This window comes from Sceloporus undulatus, chromosome 1, assembly GCF_019175285.1.
Source record: "Sceloporus undulatus isolate JIND9_A2432 ecotype Alabama chromosome 1, SceUnd_v1.1, whole genome shotgun sequence".
In the NCBI taxonomy this organism is placed as follows: domain Eukaryota; kingdom Metazoa; phylum Chordata; class Lepidosauria; order Squamata; family Phrynosomatidae; genus Sceloporus; species Sceloporus undulatus.
The window spans coordinates 126670139-126691130 of record NC_056522.1 but is presented as its reverse complement, the minus strand read 5'-3'; the positions used below and the strand labels follow the sequence as shown (position 1 = coordinate 126691130).

The 20992-nt window shown below is 38.4% G+C and overlaps 1 protein-coding gene across 3 annotated transcripts in view; it reads left to right on the top strand.

Moving 5' to 3' along the window:
- DDX43 (DEAD-box helicase 43) overlaps positions 1–20992 on the top strand; it is a 49369-nt gene that overhangs the window by 5240 nt on the left and 23137 nt on the right. For 2 of the 3 annotated variants that reach the window (XM_042463508.1, XM_042461814.1), the window contains exons 2-8: positions 416–471; positions 7231–7363; positions 7711–7860; positions 9318–9399; positions 18433–18589; positions 18677–18795; positions 20438–20548. In XM_042463508.1, the coding sequence (XP_042319442.1) occupies positions 416–471; positions 7231–7363; positions 7711–7860; positions 9318–9399; positions 18433–18589; positions 18677–18795; positions 20438–20548 (808 nt within the window). The remainder of the gene's footprint in view (positions 1–415; positions 472–7230; positions 7364–7710; positions 7861–9317; positions 9400–18432; positions 18590–18676; positions 18796–20437; positions 20549–20992) is intronic. The other variant, XM_042462643.1, reaches the window with a different exon arrangement.

The following is a 20992-nucleotide window of genomic DNA, read 5'->3' as shown; positions in this document are numbered from 1 at the left end:
ACTAGTTTCAGCTGTATTTGCACTATATGTGCACTGGGTTGGAGAAAGAAGATTTCTTATTGTATATTTATTTGTTGGTTTTATTTATTCTTTATTCAGATGTTTGACTTGGGATCTCTAATGTGTCATAGCTTCACTCATTTGACAGTGAAATAGCGGTGGACATTATAGAGGACTAGGAACTGTTCACCTAGGAAAACACTAATTACTTATGAACTGCTCAGTATCTTTTCTGGGACTTTTAAATTTCACATCAGTACTTGTCCTTGGTTCATCTACTGAAGAATGTTTGCCTTTTGTTGGCAGAAGTATGCCTTGTTCTAGTACTGTACTGAAGCTCATCTCCCAGAAATGAATTGGTTTGCCTTGGAATGTGGCCAGGTTTTGCATATGTGTTAATTTACTTTCATAACAGGTCGAGGTGGATCTCAAATTAAAGAACTTGAGGAATCATCAGGATGTAAAATACAGGTGAGATGTTCATGTTTATCTCTAAAAAATCAAATCCTTTTATTTTTACTAGTTATCACTTTGTAGAAAAGTTTCTGTGAGAAAGAATTCTGTGTTGAGTCACTGATTAAAAAAAATACCAAAAGCAATTAAGACTGTTACAGGAATATATCAGATGATCAGTAAGAATAAAGAAAAGCAGTAACAGGATCTGCTGAAAGAGGAAATGCTCTCCCTGTTTAGTGCATGAATCATTACCAAATACAGTGGACCCTTGTTATACGCTGGGGTTTGGTTCCAAGACCCCCCGTGGATAACAAAATCTCAGTGCTCAAGTCCCATTAAATATAATGACATAGCAAAATGGAGTCCCTTATAAAAAATGGAAAATCAAGGTTTGATAGTTGAAATTTATACCTTTTTTTTTTAACATTTTCAAACCGTGGATGCTTGAATCAGTGTATAAAAATCTGTGTATAAGAAGGGCTGACTAATTCCTCCATAGAATATAATTAGAAGTTTTATTGAATGAATTAAATGAAGCTTCTAACTTAGATATGTCTAGAATTTTCCTGAAAGAGATTTATACTTACATGCTAATTACTTCAGTGATGTTGAATTAAAGTTATAATCCAGATTTATTGAGGTACTGATTTTATTTATTTATTCATTTACACCTCAAGAATAGCTTTTATTCCCACTAGAATAATCTCCTGGTATTTTTCTCTAAAATACCAGGAGGGGAGAAGTATCATATCACTTGTTGTTGTACTGACTTAGGAACCAGTTTTACTTACTCAAGTAAGATGTCTGTTCAGTTGGGGGTGGTGTCAGAACCATGAATGCATGGCTTCTGTCAGGATTCTGAATATGTGATTAATGGAGGGAGGAGGGTTGGTTTTCAAATAATAAAACATGTTATATGCTTCATTGCTAGGAGGGCTGATGGGTAGACTGATAGTTGTTCTGGTTTATAGGTAAGTGGATAGCTAGTTGGCATAGAGGGGATAGGATGCACGCAGCTGGTCAGGATAGTTATGGGAACGATAGGACTGGAATGTGTGTGGAGTGGGCTGCGTCAGTGTCTGATACTGTAAGAAGGGGCTGGATGGTGGAAATACCTGACTCTGAAAGAGATAGTGTTGGTGAGAAAGTCTAGAATGGGGGATAGACTGTGGAGGGGACTAAGCTGTGGGAAGTGGAGGTGGGTGCTAGTTTTGGCCCCAAATGGAGTTGGGGTTGAGTTTGGATTTGGGTTTTTTTTTTTTTAAATAAACTGCTTGACTATTGAAGGAGGTTTTGGCTTAAACACTGGCTGGTGAATTACTAATTATGTGTATTCAATAAAGTTCTTTGCTGTTTTCAAAATCCTGGACTGGTTGATGCACATTGATTCTGAATTTGCTCAAGTCTTACAGGTGGGGAGGACGGCAGTTCCCATTGGTGCAGCCTAAGTACATAGACAAGTTTCTGATAATTAGACCAATCATTTCCCCTCTTGGGCTAATGAAAGCTAGCTTGAGTGTGGAGTCCAGAATTTGTGAATGCATCATTTGCAGTAGGTGAGGTGGTGGTGGTGCTACTGAGTACCATTTAAAGAAGTTGCTGCACTCCTGAAGAAGCCCCTTTTAGACTCGGAAATCTTGGATCCAAAACACACTGCAAAAATAATGCAATTTGAGACTGCTTTAACTGCCCTGGCTCAGTGCTAGGGAATTCTGGGAACTGTAGTTTTGTGAGACATTTAGCCTTCTCTGTCAGAGAGTTCTAGTGCTACAACAAACTACATTTCCCATGATTGTCTAGCACTAAGCCAGGGGAGTTTAAAGTGGTCTCAAACTGGATTATTTCTGCAGTGTGTTTTGGACCTTGGATATCTGTTGCCTGGTAGCCAATACCTCTTTCTTCCTCAAGTGATAGCTACCCAGATTCAAATGTTTTGGGAGGAAACCAGTTTTCTAGACCTCTTTCAGTCTGAGTTCTGTTTGGGTTTGTGGAGTGAATCTGACTTGCTTGTCCTGATTGCTCACCTTCGCTAGGAGAAGGGCATGGGAGTAAAACTATTGTTGGTCTCATAGTGGCATTTGTTACTGTTGTATTTGACTGTCTCTGAGTTGGGGGTAGTGGGCATCTTTTATATTTTAAAATTATTCCCGTTCAAGCACATAGTTTCAAATACATAAAATGATTTTAAAAAGAAAAAAAACAACTACAGACAACATAACCACTCCAACATAAAATACAAAATACGCATACAAACATTACACATGTAAGTTCACCCTGAAATCCTTTAACTCAAACTATATTAAATGTCCTGAAAAACATATAGCACTTATACCTCTTCTATAAAATATTGTTATCTTTATCTTATCTTGTAAAACCCAAAACTGATTAATTCCACTATCATTGTCTCAAAAAGTTGATAAAACTAGCCCAGTCTTTCTTGAAATTAATCAAAGACTTTTCTTTAATCAACATTGTCAGTTTGTCCATTTCAGCAAGTTCATAAACCAATCTTCTTATGTTGGAATAATACTGTACCATCTTTCTATCTCTGAACATACACAGTTCTCAGTACCTCAGTCATATATTGTAAAACACTTCCACATTTCCTTCGTCTCTTCTTCCATCATTCCCAATAAGTAAAGTTCAAGTCTCTTCTGGACCTTTACAGTGAAACCTTAGTATCCACTAGGCTTTGGTTCCAGGGCTCCCCAGAGATACTAAAACGGATGCATGCTCAAGTCCCGCTATATACAGTGGCATAGTAAAATGGTATCCCCTGTATAAATCAGCAAAATCCAGATTTGCATTTCAGAATGTATATATTTTTAAAATATTTTCAAGTAGTTGATGGTTGAATTTGTGGGCAAAGAATCTGTGGATATGAAGGGCCAATTGTATTTTTAAAATGTCCGCCAGCATTAGGTGGATCTGAGTCCAAAATTTCTGAGCTTTATCGGATGACCACCACATATGGTAAAATGTCCCAACATTACATTTCCAACATTTGTTAGTAACATTTTAATACATTTTAAAGTCTTTCCAGTGTGTTAAATACCACATCTACATCATTTTACAGAAATTTTATTTCAGATCATATTTCATTGTACATTTTAAAGACTTTGTCCCAACCTTTTCCCAGTACAGTATTCTAAATGTATTTGGGCACCAGTATTTTTGCCCATTTTATTATACATTCTTTTACTTGTTCATCTGCCATTTCTGTTCTTGATATTGTGTACATTATTTGCAGAACTTTGTTCAGATGATGGTCATTTTTGTCAGGGCAGTTAAAATTAAAATTTGTTTTTGAATCTATTTGTTTGGTTATGTTTAGCTATGATGTGTTATGTTTGGTTATATAGAGGTTCATTTTGCTGTTACAGTATGTTAAGTTGCCTATGAGAATGTTGTATTTGGGAATATTGTAAGCTCCAGTTTGATTGTTAATGAAAACATGTGTTACTATGTACTAACAAAAACATCTGTGCCTTTTCAAAGAATTAAAGAAATCAGTGATATGTTAAGATTTTTAGGATTTAATAAGTTTGTTTAAGAATAAAGTTAATAGAAGAGAGAGAAGAAATATAACTGCAGAACACACTACAGAAACAATCCATTTTGAAACTGCTTTAACTGTCCTGGCTCAGTGCTAGGGAATTCTGGGAACTAGTATTGTGAGACATTTAGCCGCCTTGTCAGAGAGTTCTAGTGCCACAACAAACTACATTTCCCATTATTCCTTAGCACTGAGCCAAGTCAGTTAAAGCAGTCTCAAAGTGGATTATTTCTGCAGTGTGTTTTGGCCCTGAGATACTTAAATAGTATTATATGGGCCTTATGAATAGATAAGAAATATGTTGTTTTTATACGTTTTAATGTGTTTGAAACTGTTGTACAATAAGTAAAGACTGTTTGGGTGAAAACAGCTGCAAAGGAAGATGCTGCATTATTTGGATTGTTAACAACCTGGGAAAAGAATGTACTAAAATGCTTATCAGTATGGCTTTGAAGGGTTTCAAGGTTTGTTATGTCAAGTAACACTACCAGGGTTAGAATCTCTGAGAACAAAAAGAAAAAAATCTGAAGAGATGATGGTTTTGGTAAATGTGTGTGTATTGCAAATTTGTTTTGAGAAACCGTATGCCTGCTAAATTTGGTGGTGGAGTTCAAGCATCTCAACTTCTTTTTGATTTTTGGGATGTAGAATTGGAATTCTTATTTGATGTATGTGTGTTAGATTCTCAGCTCTAAGAAGTCATAATAGATGGACCTCTCTGATCTTTCAATAAAGGCTTTTCTGCTAACTATTAAGAAGTCTTGATTTAGTAGAGGGAGGGCTTTCTCTAGGTCCTAACACAATGTCAGGAGTGGGCTGATGAAATGCACCTCCATTTTTGTGTTACACCTGAATCAGGAAAACCTGTGCAGATACTAGACTGCACTCTGGATGCAGTGATGGGCTCCATTGGAGGCGGTCAATAAACTGTGACTGAATCCTTGGAAGATGAAGATCCTATAGGTGAAGCATTCTCAGATCTGGAAATAAGGCATGCTCCCTTTTTCTTCTTTCTTTCTTTCTTTCTTTCTTTCTTTCTTTTTTAAAAGAAGAATGCACATCTGAAGGAAACAAATGTGGAGTCAGGGTGTGTTCACTGAATTATCAGTTTTACTAGAGGCCCTAGTAACTACAGTGACAAGGTGTGACTTTTATTAGTTTTGGCTGATGTATCGGGAACAGACATCCCATGGCCAGGAACGGATTAGTCAGTATAGCCAAAACACTGATAATCTCATATCTTGACTGCTGGTAGTATATTCATATGTAGTCTGGAACTGACAACTAATGCAGAACAGAATAATAGTGTTACATGATGCACATTGTTGAAGGAACTTAATTGATTGTCAGTATGTTACCTGGCCAGGTTTATGGTTTTCATATAATAAAGTTAGCAAAACTTGAGTACAGGATAACTGAAAGAACAGCTTTTCAAAATAAACCTGACCACTGTGATTCTTGTCAGATGTCCTTATGGTTTGGCCACATCCTGCAAAGTCCATCTAGTAACAAGAAGATGGTCTTTTCTGTGATGGTACCTACTACAGTACTTGAACAGCCTTTCCCTTGAGATGGAATGTGTAACATGGCAGTTCAGGTTCACCTTGAAAACATTGAATCAACAATCTTGATGAGCGCAGTATTTTCCATTATAGCATCCAATACATCAAGGGTGAGGATAAGAAAGAAGTAGATTTTGGGAGGGTTTTTTCTTCTTTTTTATATTTCCCTTACATTGAAGGTGGGGAGATTATTGTTTTCTTCCAATATTTCACACATAGACAGAGGCTGTAAGAGCATTGAATCTTGCAGATTCTAAATTTCCCCCATCCATCCATATAACCCTGCAGTCCTCCCATTTTTCACCTCCCTGGCAGTGTTGGGAGGGTGAGAGATGTGGATTTTTGTATTAGTATGGGAATAGATTATCACCATATTCAGCATACTCCCTCTCTGATCTAAGAAGGGAAAAGCCAGTTTTTCCCATAATTCTTCGGATGCTATAGCAAGAACTATAGGATAACAGCATTAATGGGATTTAAATACACAGTAGTCCCTTGCTACCCGTACAGGGTCCATTCCAGATCCCCCCACGGATAGCAAAAAAATCTCTTCCTTTTCAATGGTGCACATGTGCACACACTCGTTGATAAAGCCAGGGTTTGCCATCTGCAGAAGCTCAGATCTGCAGGTGGCAAGTCTGCAGTTAGCAGAAGTGGAGCCCTGGTAGCACAGTGCCTGTACTGCAGCCACTCACTCACAAACCATAAGGTTGCAAGTTCAGTACTAGCGAAGGGCTCAAGCTCGACTCAGCTTGCATCCTTCCAAGGTCGCTAAAATGAGTACTCAGATTGTCGGGGGCAATTAGCATACACTTTGTAAACCGCTTAGAGAGTGCTTAAGTGCACTGATAAGCAGTAGAGAAATGTACTTGCTATTGCTATATTCACAGTTTTTGGAAATTATTTTTATTAGATTATTTGTAAATTATCTAAATGTTCTAAGATATAGCAACGACTTAACATTTAAATTATAAGAGAGAAAAATGAAGGTTTTGAACCTTGTTAACAAACTGACTTTAGCATCTCCAAAATTAGTTGTATATCAAATATAAACATATTTATTGATTATAAACTCTTTTCTCATATTCTGTCAATGTATAAAATGGGAGTGGGATCACATCTTCTGGCACTTCGTGTTTTGTATGTATGCAAATGTATATGTGACAGTGGATACCTTTTGCACCAAGGTTCCTCATTATGAATACAGACCCTATGCATGTATAATCTGTTCTTAGTTTTCACTGAACACTTGAAGCTCTGGAGCAGAGCCAACAGATGCACAAAGGCTCGGACCAGTAGCGGCAGTCTTTGCTCCCTCATACACAAGGATGGAATGTATGGCTGGGACATAAGATGAAGCCTTTGTTTATGGTGCAATAATTAAAATGATGAAAGAGTCATTTTTTTGATAGTTCATCCACTCATAATGTTAGTAATGATACAGTGTAGTTTTAGGCATGAAACTTTGCAGTTTCAGAAATAGAACAAAATCCATCCCACATCCTTGTCAGCTGGCTTAGAATAACTGATTTAGGAACCCCCACTTGGATTTAGCAAAGGAGGTCTAAGAGCCCAGAAATAAGAGTTTGGGGAGGAGTGTTGTGGTGTTGATTCTAGTATTTGAATCTTATAATAAATAGAAATATTTTCCTTTAGGTTGTACGGGGGAATTATGAAGCTCAAATAAAGGTATTTGGTGGTAATGATAAGAAAAGGAAAGCCAAAATGCTGATTGATGACCTTATTGAGAGATCTAGACAAAGCTGTGTAGGAGAGAGGTGTATTAAAGGTAAGACTCTTAAATTTTGGATGCATTTTGTATTTAAAATTTCTCTACTGCCTAATTCTGCTGCTTTAAAATTCAGTTATAGACAGCAAATCTATCCCTGAGGCCTTAATGAATACAAGACTTGTATAAAGTGTTTTGGGATAAGATTGTGAATTTCTAGAACATAAGACTTTCTTCATGATGTGTCCAAAAATAAAACATTGTTATAGCTGGGATTGTTTGTCTTTTCATTAGCCACATGGGATTAGACTATTTTGTAGCTCTGATTAGATTTTTAATCTGAAATGACCCTCATCCATATAATTTAAACTGGACAGTAATCTGATTCAAAAATATTTTTGGTTTAGCAGATGCTTACAAACAAGAGGAAGGAAGCTCTTACCACAATGAAAGGTGTTCTGGAGCTTTGAAGTCTGGATGCACTAATCTTAAACAGTCCATTAACTGGGCCTCCCTTCGAGCAAATAAAGATAAATATGAAGCAATGAAGTGGGCTGGTTAGTATAACATGTTAAAAAGAAATTGTATACCATGTTGCCTCTGGCCATCTACCTCCTTAAATAATATGTTCTCACAGCATATGCCTACTTACTGATTTTGTTTGCTTCTTGATCTCTGGTGAGTGATAAAAGCAAGGTGAGCCCAGGAGCCAGATTTCTGGTCCTAGAATTCTACAGGGATTGCATAGCCTGCCAAAGAAAATCCCCAAAATGAAATGCAAAATGGGCAGAATTCCTCTTCTGATCTTGAAAAATGGGAGGGGGGGAACCATTAGGGGGCAAGCTGCAACCTATTTAAACAATGAATTGCAACTCCTGCAAGAAAGACAATTCACAACTCTTTTTTGGACAGGGAAAAAAAGTTGCCATTGTAATGGGGCAGGATTGAGGACTCCAGAAGCAAGCTAGAGTGGCTGTATACATCCCCAGGGACATATTTTGCCTATTCTTGTTTAAAGCAGTCTGAGGGCAGGGAACTGTCTAATTAAAAGATTGTATGTACAGCACTGTGTAAATTTACAGCGCTTTATAAATAAAGGTTAATAATAATAATAAAGCAGAAGGCATAGAATTTGATGTAAGGCATGTTGTTTTGGTGTAATGTTATAGCTGTGACATCACACTGTGTTGGTGCCTTCTAAAGGAACAAATGGACAAATGTATGAGTCATAATGCTATGCCACACAGCAGTACACCTGCTTTTCTTATTGCAGCAGGCATTGGGAAACATTAACAGAAAGTTAGTCTCCTCCCCCAGCTCTCTTCAACTCCTCCCCCAAATATGTTCCCCATGGTAAATTGTGGTCCTAGAAGCTTCTAGAGTCCCATTTTGCCATTTAAGAGATCATGACCTCTGGATGCTATTGGAAATAACTGCTGTTTGGGCCACGTGATATGAATGTTTAAACAAGCTCAGATTTTTTCTTATTTTTTTTCTTAGTGTTTTTGGGCTTTGTTTCAATTTTTTTAATGTAGTGAATCTCTTCACCTTTGAAGCCAAACGTGAGTTTTAATGTTATAATTTATTAAATGTCATGTCATTTAAAATTATGCATGGCTTAATTGCATTCCTTTATTTGATATAGACTGATATCTGTAACCAGTCCTTGCAAGTCTTGTCTGAACTACATCTGTGTCTATCCCAATGGGACTGTCTGCTTGAAGTCCAAAAATCATTCTTAAAAATGTTATGTGAATAAAGTACCTTTCTGTTAAAGGCAGAGCAGGTTAGCAGGTTTCTCTCATTAATTACTATCTCTGAAGTTTCCAGAGGCTTGTTGTCTGAGCAAACATAGCATCTTCTGAAGTCACCATTCTCACAATGGCAAGAAATTGCCACATTGCCAACAGAGTTTTCCACTCCATCAGCATTCACTAGCATCTTAGGTAATAATATAGGGAAGTGTATTCTTTGACTATTATAACAGTGATTTTTTTTCTTTCAATTTTACCAGATCTACCTCCAATTGAAAAATGTTTTTATAAAGAATCACCAAAAATTGCTTCTATGTCACAAGAAGAAGCTGATAGGCTGAGGTAAAAAATAAGGATTTGGGAACTTGTGTAATATATTGGAATATTATAATGATTTGGAGGTGAATGGGTATAGTACTATGTGTACCCTTCATTGGGTGATTGGTATATCTATGAAATAGCTATAAAGTGTTCACAAGTTTGTCACAGAGCCAGGATGAGCCATGAGTATGATCATACGGTGGACCCTTGGTATCTGCTGGGGTTTTGTTCCAGGGCCCCCATGGATAACAAAATCCGTGGATGCTCAGATCCCATTAAATACAATGGCATAGCAAAATGGTGTCTCTTATATAAAATGGAAAATCAAGGTTTGCTATTTGGAATTTATACTTGTTTTGAATATTTTCAAGATGTGGATGTTTGAATTTGTAGATAAAAAAAATCTGTGGATAAGGAAGGCCGACTGTACATACTATGTATTGAATTGACTTGTATCCTTTTCATTGATCCCTCTTTCTTATGGGTTATTTGGGTTCACAGCCTTGTTGCATAGCCTGTAAAGCATGAAAATTCAACCTGCAGCCGTATAGCAGTTCTATAGGATTTTCATGAATTTCGTTTCTCTTCACTTAAGAGCCATATTTTAAATATATATTTAAAATGTCATCTGTTAATGACACATTCATATATTTGAAAATGCGTATATCCTTCAGGTCACATTAGAGCAGAGGTTCCCACTCTGGAGTACCCACATCCCCAAGATGGAATTTCAAGGTGTGTGACAAGAGTGGCTTGTAACCTTGAGTGACAAGTAAGAAGTCATCACTCGGCCATCTGCCAGTGTGCCTTGAGAAGTGGTAGTAGGTGGTTCTGTTGCATAGATAGGAGGAAATAACAAAATTAACATGTAAGTAAAATAAGTAATGGAGTGTCATAGTATTGCTTTTAAAATCATAATGCAGTATCTGATATAATCATTGTATGTTTCATTCATAAATTCACCATTGCGAAAGTTAATTAAATATTTCACCCCTTAGGGCTTAGCAGCTCCCCTGTTGTCTCTACTCACACATACCATGCCTACCTTCATCACATGAATTAACTCAGCCCATCTCCAGTTTGTTCAGCTAATCAAACACCTCCCTTGTTGCCACTGACTTTCCCATTTATAATGGAAAAGACTCGGGAGCATGAGGGAGACAGGAAGTAATATTTGCCCCAAGCACACTCCAGTCTCCCACTGCTCAAGTTGAGAGAGATGTAAATGCCTTTGTTTGTTTCTCCATATTCTGGTAGCCCAGTCCATTCATTCATTCATACTAGCAGGGTGCGAGTTTATTGACAGTGAAATTAACCAGCTATACATTTATCCAGAAGTTACTCCCACATAAATTGTGGCATTGATACAACATTCATCACAAATCCTATCCCTCAAGCAGCATATTTACTCAGGCCCACAAGTACATATATGTGAATAATTATTAGAGGAAGTACACTTCCAATACAGGCTACTTGGTGCATCACGCCTGCCACACACTGATATACGTTCCAAAGTTAGGTTCTAATTCTGTTGAAAAACGCCTACTTGCTTCATAACAAGTGGTATATAAAGTGGCCAAATCTAAGAAGTCCCAGGCAATTGCAGAAGATCTCATCAAGCCATTTGCACATGGAAATGGCAACAATTGTCTTGGGCAAAGAAGCGGGGGGGAGGGATTGAAAAGGTGCCCCTATTAAATAATGGCATTCACAACCAAATCAGTGATGTGAGTGAAGATAATTTGGACCAAGTCATCACACATGTCAGAGCTAGTCCTCTCAAAATCTCTGTTCAGTTGGACCAATCAACTAATATCTCCCATTAGAGTCAACTCAGCACATTAGTGAAGTATGTCAGTGATGCTATGGTGCTGTGAAGGAAGATTTCCTGGTTTGTAAAGACTTGAAAAAAACTGCAAAGAATGTGATGCAGCTGGTGAAAGACTTGTTTGCCACCCATGCTTTAGATATCAGCCATTGGTTCTGTGTGCTCTGATGGGCACCTGCAACGCTTAGAAATAAATCTGACATTTCTGGATTGGTGAAAAGGGAGATTCCAGACTTGCAAGTAACTCATTGTTTTCTTCATTAGCATGCTTTGGCATCAAAAATATTGTCACTAGATTTGAAAAAGGGCCTGGATTCTTGTGTGAAGATCTCATCAACTGAATCAGGGAGCATACTTTGAACCAATCCATTTTGAGATTATTTTGTGAGGATCTGCAAAGTGAGCATTCACTTTTGTTTTTCCACACAGAAGTCCATTTGTTGTCACAAGGACAAGCTTTAAGCTGTTTCTTTGAACTGTGGAAGAAATCATTTTTCTGGAGGAGCATGAGTATGATCTGATCGGTGCATTGGGATCACAGGTGTTTGCCCAAATGCTGGCTTCACTGGCATTTTCACTTGTGAATGGCCTGAGTGTTTCTCTTCAAGGAAAAGGAATAAATATATTGAAGACTTGTGAAAAGCAGAATGCCTCCAAAGAAAAGTTGTGCCTTTGGTATGGGAGGATAGAAAGAGACAGTCTCTCAAACATTCCTTCACTAGGAGAAATGGCTGATAATGCTGGATCCATAAATTCTACTGTGCATGAAGAAATTATGGCTCATTTGGCAATGTTTTCAGATTCATTTCAGGGATATTTTGCTGATGGAATCCATACTCCTACAATTTAGAGAATATGTCAGATGATGAAGAGCTGAAGGAAGATCTTATTGATTTGTGGACAAATAGACCTCTTGAAATGCAATTTGAAAGCAAGACATTGGAAGAGTTTTGGTGTGCAGCACTGGATATGTTCTCAAGACTTGGTGGGAAAACACTCAGTGTGTCTTCATTCTATTTGCAACAACATACTTGTGTGAATCTGGATTCAGTTCTCTTTTTTCAATCAAGACAAAATCTAGTAATCACCTGAATCCACAGGCATCCGCTGTGGATCTCAGTCAGCAAGAAAGTTCCATGCTTTGGCAAAATCATGATGAGAAGCAGGAACAATGAAGTCATTGCATTTTATGTTTATATTTGTTATTGGTTTTACTGTTTACATTTTTTTCTGAATAAATTGGAATCTAATGGCTCAATTTAGATTTGTGTTATAAGCACTGAGGTAAACACTTATTTTGACAAGTTCAGTTTCCTCACACGCAGTATTGTATGTAGTTCAATTTATGGTTAAAAATTAGAAATTGGACTTTTTCAACTTCAGGTGTAATATTACTTTTGTAGGAGGTGTGAACATTAATCAGACATTTCTTAGGGGTGTGGGGCATAGGAAAGGTTGGGGACCACTACTTAGAGCCTGATTACTGCTGCCTGAGAAGTATATACTCCTTGCAAATCTTGCCCTAAATACTTTTAGTTCCTGCTAGAGGTGACTCATTAAAATGGGATTTACCTAAGTGTTGATTTACAATTCAACAATTGATTGAATACATCTACTCTAGTTAGAATTAACCAAGAAGTGGGAAAGCCAGTAATTAATTGTTATATAAAGGATTCTCATGTGTACAATATCCATGTAGCTTTAAAACTCAGCTGGTAACTTTCATAACTGATATTGGTGGGAATTTAAATTTTAAAAAACCCTGCCAGTATGAAAACTTACTGTATAAGCTTACAAGTAAAACTCTTGGGGGATATTGTTAAATATGCCACGATATACAAGTTGTTGTTTTTTTTTAATCACACTAATTGGAAATTTCTTTTGTTTGTAAAATAGTAGACTTATAAAGGGATCGTTTGTTTGTTTATTCGCTTTATATGCCACTGTTCTGATATGAGACCCAAGGTGGCTCACAAAGTTAAAGAAACCAAGATGAGCTAAAAACTTGAAATACCATGCAATTCAGGCATTCTGTGCAGAGTTATACATCTCAGTTTGCATGAATTAGACAGGTGGTATAGTTATGTGAAATGATTTACTGTTGGAATTCTCTGATCACTACGGGCCTGAACAGACAGGTTGAAAAAGCCAGCATCCACACAGCTTGGGGGCATCACAAAAAGTCAACATGGGTTTCAGAGAAACAAGTTATGCCAGACGAATCTAATCTCTCTCTCTCTCTTTTTTTTTTAAATAAAATTACCAGCTTGATAGATGAAGGGAATGCTGTGGATATAGTATATCTTGATTTCAGGAAAGGCCTTACTGAGGCCATGATATTCTTGCAAGCAAGCTAGTGAAATGTGAGCTACACCAAGTAACTGTTACATGAATTTATAATTGGTTGACTGGCCGAACTCAAAGGGTGCTCAACAATGGCTCCTTTTCATCCTGGAGAGAAGTCACCAGTGGGGCCCCACAGGGGTCTGTCCTGGGGCCAGTGCTATTCTACGTCTTTATCAATGACTTGGATGACAGAATTGAGGACATACTAATCAAATTTGCAGATGACACCAAACTAGGAGGAGTAGCTAATACCCCAGAGGACAGGGTCAGAATTCAAAATGACCTTAATAGAAATGTAAGGTACTGCACTTAGGGCGGAGAAATGAAATGCACAGATATAGAATGGATGACACCTGGCTGAACGAGACTACATGTGAAAGGGATCTGGGAGTCCAAGTAGACCACATATTGAACATGAGTCAACAGTGCGATGCAGCAGCTAACAAGACCAATGTGATTTTAGGCTGCATCAGAAGTATTGTGTCTAGATCAAGGGACGTAGTGCCACTCTATTCTGCTCTGGCCAAGCCCTACCAGGAATATTGTGTCCAGTTCTGGGCACCACAATTCAAAAAGGATGTTGAGAAACGAGCGTGTCCAAAGGAGGACGATTAAAATGGTGAAGGGTCTGGAAACCATGTCCTATGAGGAACGACTTAGGGAGCTGGGGATGTTTAGCCTGGAGAAGAGAAAGTTAAGAGGTGCTATGATAGCCCTGTTTAAATACTTGAAAGGATGTCATATTGAGGAGGGAGCAAGCTTGTTTTCTGCTGCTCCTGAGACTAAGACCTGGAGCAATGGGTGCAAGCTACATGAAAAGAGATTCCACCTCAACATTAGGATGAACTTCCTGACAGTAAGGGCCGTTCGACAGTGGAACAAACTCCCTCGGAGTGTAGTGGAGTCTCCTTCTTTGGAGGTCTTTGAGTAGAGGCTGGATGGCCATCTGTCGGGGATGCTTTGATTGAGATCTCCTGCATGGCAGGGGGTTGGACTGGATGGCTCTTGTGGTCTCTTCCAACTCTGATTCTATGGCCATTAGATGATGCACACCCCTAAGACATGTGGAAACGGTGCTGAAACGGTTTCCAGGGTGCCCAAATCCAGGCCAAAATGTAGTGGATCTTCTCTGTTCCTATTTGGCATGTGCTGGAGGGTGCCTTTGGGACTGCAGTGTGTGGTTGCCACAGTCCCGAGCCAGCTTTGGCAAGGGCTGCTTCAAGCCACCCCTTTGTGGCCATCTGTTTTGACCCTACATCAGCTAGAGAGATTATATCTGTACCTTCTCAAGGGATCAATCATGGCAGATCTTACTATTATTGTTGTTAGTACTATTTATTGTATTTATACCCTGCTCATGAGAAAATCAGAGCAGCTTACAAATGGTTAATTAGACATTTCCCTGCCCTCAGGCTTACAATCATACTAGTTGTATGTTCCTTTCCTGTACATCGCATACCTTTGTTCTGGGTCTGCTCAGAACATTGTAAATCTGGCTGTAAAACAAGCAGTGTCTGCTACTTTTGGAGTAGGAGAGACCACTGTTTGCTATTGCATTGAGAAATATAAGTGGAGACCATTTGATTACAGTAGTCTGTACTAACATTACATAGGAAGGCTGAAAGCATGGGGAAATGTGCTGCGTCTAGGGATGGTTTTTGAAGGAGCTCTTCGGCACAGATACAGAAGCCTTCATGCTTAACTGAAGTATGAGTCCAGATTGCTTCACCAGTTTGGTTTCATTTTCAATTATTCTTTGTGGTCACTGGGACTCTCACAATTTAGTTATCCTGCGCCTGCACAGAACACCATTTAGAACATTCTATAATGATTGGACATAAAATGTTGATTTAACAAAATTTGGCTATGGAAACCCACTGAGCAGGTCACATACTCTCAGCCTCAGAGGAAGGCAATCTGGAGAAACTTGCCCAAAAAAACCCTGATAAGGTTGTATTTAGGATCATCATAAGTCAGAAATTACTTCAAGGCATGCAACAATAACCAATTTTGTGATTTAAATACCTGTTAATGGTTAATACCTTCCAGCAGAGCAACAGGGCCAACCCACTCCTTCAGTATAATCAAATAAGCATTTATGGTTTTCCCAATGGAATGGAGGCTGCTGCCAGACTGCAGAAGTAAAGCAGTTTGATAGTGTTTTAACTTCTGTGACTCAATGCTATGGAATTCTGGGATTTGTAGTTTGGTGGGGGCACCAGAGCTTTCTGACCAGAACAACTAAATAGCTTACAAAACTACGAATCCCAGGATTCTACTGCATTGGGTCATAGTAGTTTAAGTTTAAGTGGTGTCAAATGGCATTAAATTTGCAGTATAGATACAGCCCTGGATAATTTTGGACAGTTAGAAATAGATGTCTTCTGTCTTCATTAGGATACCTCAAGAATCTGTTCAAATAGTAAGCAAAAGATTTATCAAATAGCAAAAAGAGTGAATGAGATGGGAGAGCAGTGCTTTTTAAATGCTGTTGCAGTTTACTATTTTTTCTTGTTTGGAAACTATGGGCGTGTTAGATTACTTGCTTGTGATAAGCAGAATGATTTAAGGTTTGGTGAACATGATATTTCTAATTTATAGCCACAGAGAACCATGCAGAATTTAGAGCAGGATTCACACTTAGGTAAGTAAGTATATACAGGGTTCAAAGGCCAGCCACAAAATATACCAAAAACTGATTTTGCAGCCTAGGTAAGTGGTGAATTCAGTAAGTCGGAGGTTACTAACATACAAACCATGTGCCCATGGCCGTTTCTTTTGTTTGGCACTGTCTCCTCCCCCTCCAAGGCATATCCTCAAAATCAGGCAAAACAACAAACAAGCTTAATTTGTTTCTCTTTTAAAGTAATTTTCCTGGTTTGTCACCAAATTTTGCTGGTGTGGTTTGCAGAGTGCAGCATGTTCATGGAAGGTTTCCCCCTAGACCTACATTGCTCACCTAAAATAATCAATTTTGAGGACAGTGCTGTGGATCCTTTATGTTCTGTTCTTCTGCTTCTCCTAAACTACAGTCGGCCCTCCTTATCCACAGATTTTTTATCCACGGATTCAAGCGTCCATGAATTAAAAATATATTTTTAAAAAGTATAAATTCCAAATAGCAAGGCTTGATTTTCCATTTTATATAAGGGACACCATTTTATTTATTTACTATTTATTCATTTTACTGTTCCATTGTATTAAATGAGACTTGAGCATCCACGGATTTTGTTATCTACGGGGTGGGTCCTGGAACCAAACCCCAACAGATAACAAGCGTCCACTGTAATTGGTTTAGAACAAATGACAATTATTCAATATACTCATTATGTTTCTGTATACATAGAGAATATATGGAGAAAATTAAATGGTGTGTTTAGGGCTACTTTGACCCCTAGCATCGTGTGTGGGTTTTGTTTTTATGTTTCTTGGTCATTACAATGTGAGTTGTTCTGCAATAAGCACAGTTTGTTTTTTCACTGACTGGAGAACAGTATGAAATAGCAAATGCTTACAGAATACCTAGAATATGGAATTATGGGAGATATGCATACAACTTTTATGGTTATTTTTGAGCTACAGTGGGCCCTCGCCTTACGCAGGGATCCATTCCGGATCCCACTGCGTAAGGCGAATTCCGCCTATGCTCAAGGCCCATTGTAAACAATGGGGCTCGTGCGCGGCAGGGCGCAACGGGCACACACGCCCATTCAATTGAATGGGATGCTCCGCCCGCGGCTTGAGCGCGTATGCTTAAGCTGCGTAAGGCGCGCCCGCGTATGAAACAGGCGCGTTTTATTTATTTATTTATAGTATTTATACCCCGCTCTTCAGCCAAAAAGGCTATTAGTGGCTTACATTGTTTTAAATTGGACATTTCCTTTCCCTCAGGTTTACAGTTTAAAAACACAAGACACAAAAGGAGAAGGGAATGGAAGTGGGGAAGGGGGGGAAAGTCCAGCCAACCTTCTCTCCCTCTGAGGCCTGGACCACGGCAGATGGACTGGAGGGAGGGCCCTTCTTTCCAGGCAAGGCCCAATAGAGATGGCCTGCCCATCTCTCCCTCTGGATGATGGTGGATAGAGGGAGGACCTTCTTCTTTTCAATTTGAGTATATTTAATCCTAGCTGTTTACTGAGAGTAATAAGTGGCAATGTCTCTTACTGGTTTTGATTATACTATAATGTATCACTTTTAAACAGTTGTGTAGAATATATATGTAGGACATAATGTCCTTTTTCTTCATCCTCTGTCATAGACTAGTTAAGAATCTTTTAAGAATGTAAAAATATTGGGTCCAAACAGACAGGCCAAAATAAAGCTGCTTCGGGTCACTTTGGAGGTAAGCTGTTTAAATGACACACACAACTTAAGAGGCCAGAATCTGCACCAAATCTGTGTTCCAGTCCTTAGGACTAGAGCGTAGCTTTGCCGTGGCGACCAGCCTTTTGGGACATCATTTCAACAGCATACTTCCAAAGTGACCCGAAGCAGCTTTATTTTGGCCTGTCTGTTTGGGCCCATTCCGACTTTTCTGATCCAGTGCTGGTGCTGATTTTGTGGTTAGGGATTGCGCAGCAACCGCACGGGCGCTGCGATTGTTATGTAAGCGCAGTGTGGCATCCGCACGTCACTGCACGGCGCTTACATAACGAATGCACCAGTGTCGTACTCATTACGTCGCGCCTTTGGTGCAAATAGAACCTAGTTTTTCTGGGTGCTTTTTCCTGCGGAGGGAAGCCGTGTGGTTTGGCGGCTGTGGCTTCCCTCCAGAGGAAATTAGGCTGCCCTTTTTGGGTGGTCTGTCCCGAGCCTGCTTTTCCTGAAACATTTTTTTTCCCTGTTGATGGTATAAAATTATTTTTTGGTGTCTTTTAAAGAAAAGAAAACAATAACATCACATGTGATGACCTGAAAGAGGGTGAAAAGCGTCACATTCCCAATCCCATCTGTAGATTTGAAGATGCTTTTAAGCATTATCCTGATGTCATGGCAAATATAAGGAAAGTGGGTTTTCAGAGGCCTACCCCAATTCAGGTACCTTAGTTTTATTTCTGAATAACATGATGATTGTTCTGATTAACTTTCAGCTCTTTTAGAATACTTATTTCATTTTTATTTTAGGCACAAGCTTGGCCAATAATACTCCAAGGATTTGATTTGATTGGAATAGCACAGACAGGTACTGGAAAGACATTGGCTTATCTGATGCCTGGATTCATTCATTTGGATTTACAGCCAATGTAAGAACTAGAGGAATGTACTTTGTGTGTATAGGGTGGGTGTATATTAACTATAAAAGATCCAAAGTATTGCATTTAGTGTTTGTTAAGAGAGGCATATGCAAAAAGATAAAAAAGATGTCCACTGCTGCTATTGCTCCATATTTAATGTTTGAATCTATTATATTTTATCCTGCTGTTCCAATGCAAATTAGCCTTTAAGACAGCTAATAAATATGATTAAAAACAAATTAGACAATAAAATATTGAAATAGTTACAATAATCGATGCCATTATAATCATTGCAATTGTTAATATCAAAATATTTTTAAAGGCAAGAAATTGGCTGGGACTTGAAGTTTTGGCAACTGTATTTTGCATCCTTTTTCTGCTGTAAGCCAAGACATAGCTATATGTCAGAATTGGGAGGCATATGAAGAATTTCAAATACAAATGGTGGTTTTGTTTTACAAAAGTTGTTCAGTCTTCAATTCCAGCAACTGTGGGGGGCTAGGTGACCACATTGTCCCCCTAGAAAACCTTGGGGCGGGGATACACCTCACCACCACACACTCCCACTGCAAAACCCTCTAATTTATTTGCTACCACTTGTCACTCAGTGCACTTTTGGCACTATGAGAGGAGGCCATTTCTGCCATTTTTCTGGTTCCTCTGGGCCATTTTTTTTTCCAAAACAGGAAGTGACCAGAAGTAACTTCAGATATACTTCCAGTTTTTGTTTTTGTTTTAAATGCCTTTCCTCGGCCTAAAATAGCTGAGTGAGGAGCATGCACAAATGCCTTCTAGAGGGAATTTAGGGGGTATTTTGTAGCAGTTTTTTTAAATGGGGCCCTAAGGGCCATAAAAACAGCTGTGAATGTTGGATTCTGTATGCCATTTGGGATTTATAGTTTTCAGCCTTTTATGTATAGTGGCAGAATTTTTATTTTATGCTTTGTATGTAAACAGACATTGTATACATTATGTGTTGCTTTCATCCTCTGGCAAAGCACATTGCCTTGAATATACTCGGTTTGTCTGGATGTTAGAGAATTATTGTTACTATACTGATTGAATACTTAAGATAATAAAACTTTTTAATTTATTTTTCTATAGTTACTTTTCCCTAGATCTTTTTGTTTGCCATTCTGTTCTTTTGGTTTAGGACAACACCTTTTTGCTTTTGCCATCTTGTTTACACATGAAATCTTTGTTCAGGTGACATGCATTTTTTTGGGTAAGAAATACTGCCCTCCCCCTCATTTTTTCCCCTCTCATGTTGCCTCCAAAATACCTGGATGTTGTATTACCTAGACATCCATTCTTCCTTCCCACCCTAAATCACCATTAATCTAGGTTAAGCAGTTTCCACTGCTATGTTAATTTGTAAGTGACGTGTGCTTTGGGGCCTGCTTTCTTGTAATTTATGCTAGAACAATAGTATTTAATATGATTCTAGCAAAATCTGAATGATACTAGTTTACAAATCAAGTAGTGGATGTTATCCTTTCCAATTCACTCCTGAGTTTATGTGCTTATTACAAATGTCCTAGATTCTAGGGCCTAGAGAGTCTTCCATTCTTTCCTTAGGCAACTTCTTCACCTTCCTTTTCTAGGTTTTCTTATTAAATACTGTCTAAAGACTTCTGAACATTTTTTGCAGACCTAGAAAAAAGCGTGGTGGACCTGGTATGTTGGTTCTCACTCCTACTCGAGAATTGGCTCTTCAAGTTGAAGCAGAGTGCTTAAAATATTCTTATAAAGGAATTAAAAGGTAATATATATCATATTCTCTTCTCTACTATTTTTAGTAGTGCTGTTGCTGTGTGGGGATTTTAGCAAGTACATGTTTCATGTGCGTACTTAATTACTGATTGAAAACTACTTAACGTCTAGGAAAAGATGATAATAGTAGTGACTATTTTGACTGCAGGAGAGACAATCGAACAGATTTCATTTAGAGAATGTAGAGTCATTCACCACTCCATTGTGGTTTTCAATGTTAAAACTATCAACTTTTGATTTAAAATACACACATACCTAACAAAGCTTTTTATGCCTTCTCAGGCCTCCTTTTTCCTTTTCATCTCCTTATCTACCTGGAAGAGTTTTAGCAGCATTGGGAGGATGGTGAAGGAGGGCTGGAAAAACATAGACCTCCAATATCATGATGCAGCAGCATGTCTGTAGTAAACTGCACTAAATCCTGAGCTGGGAA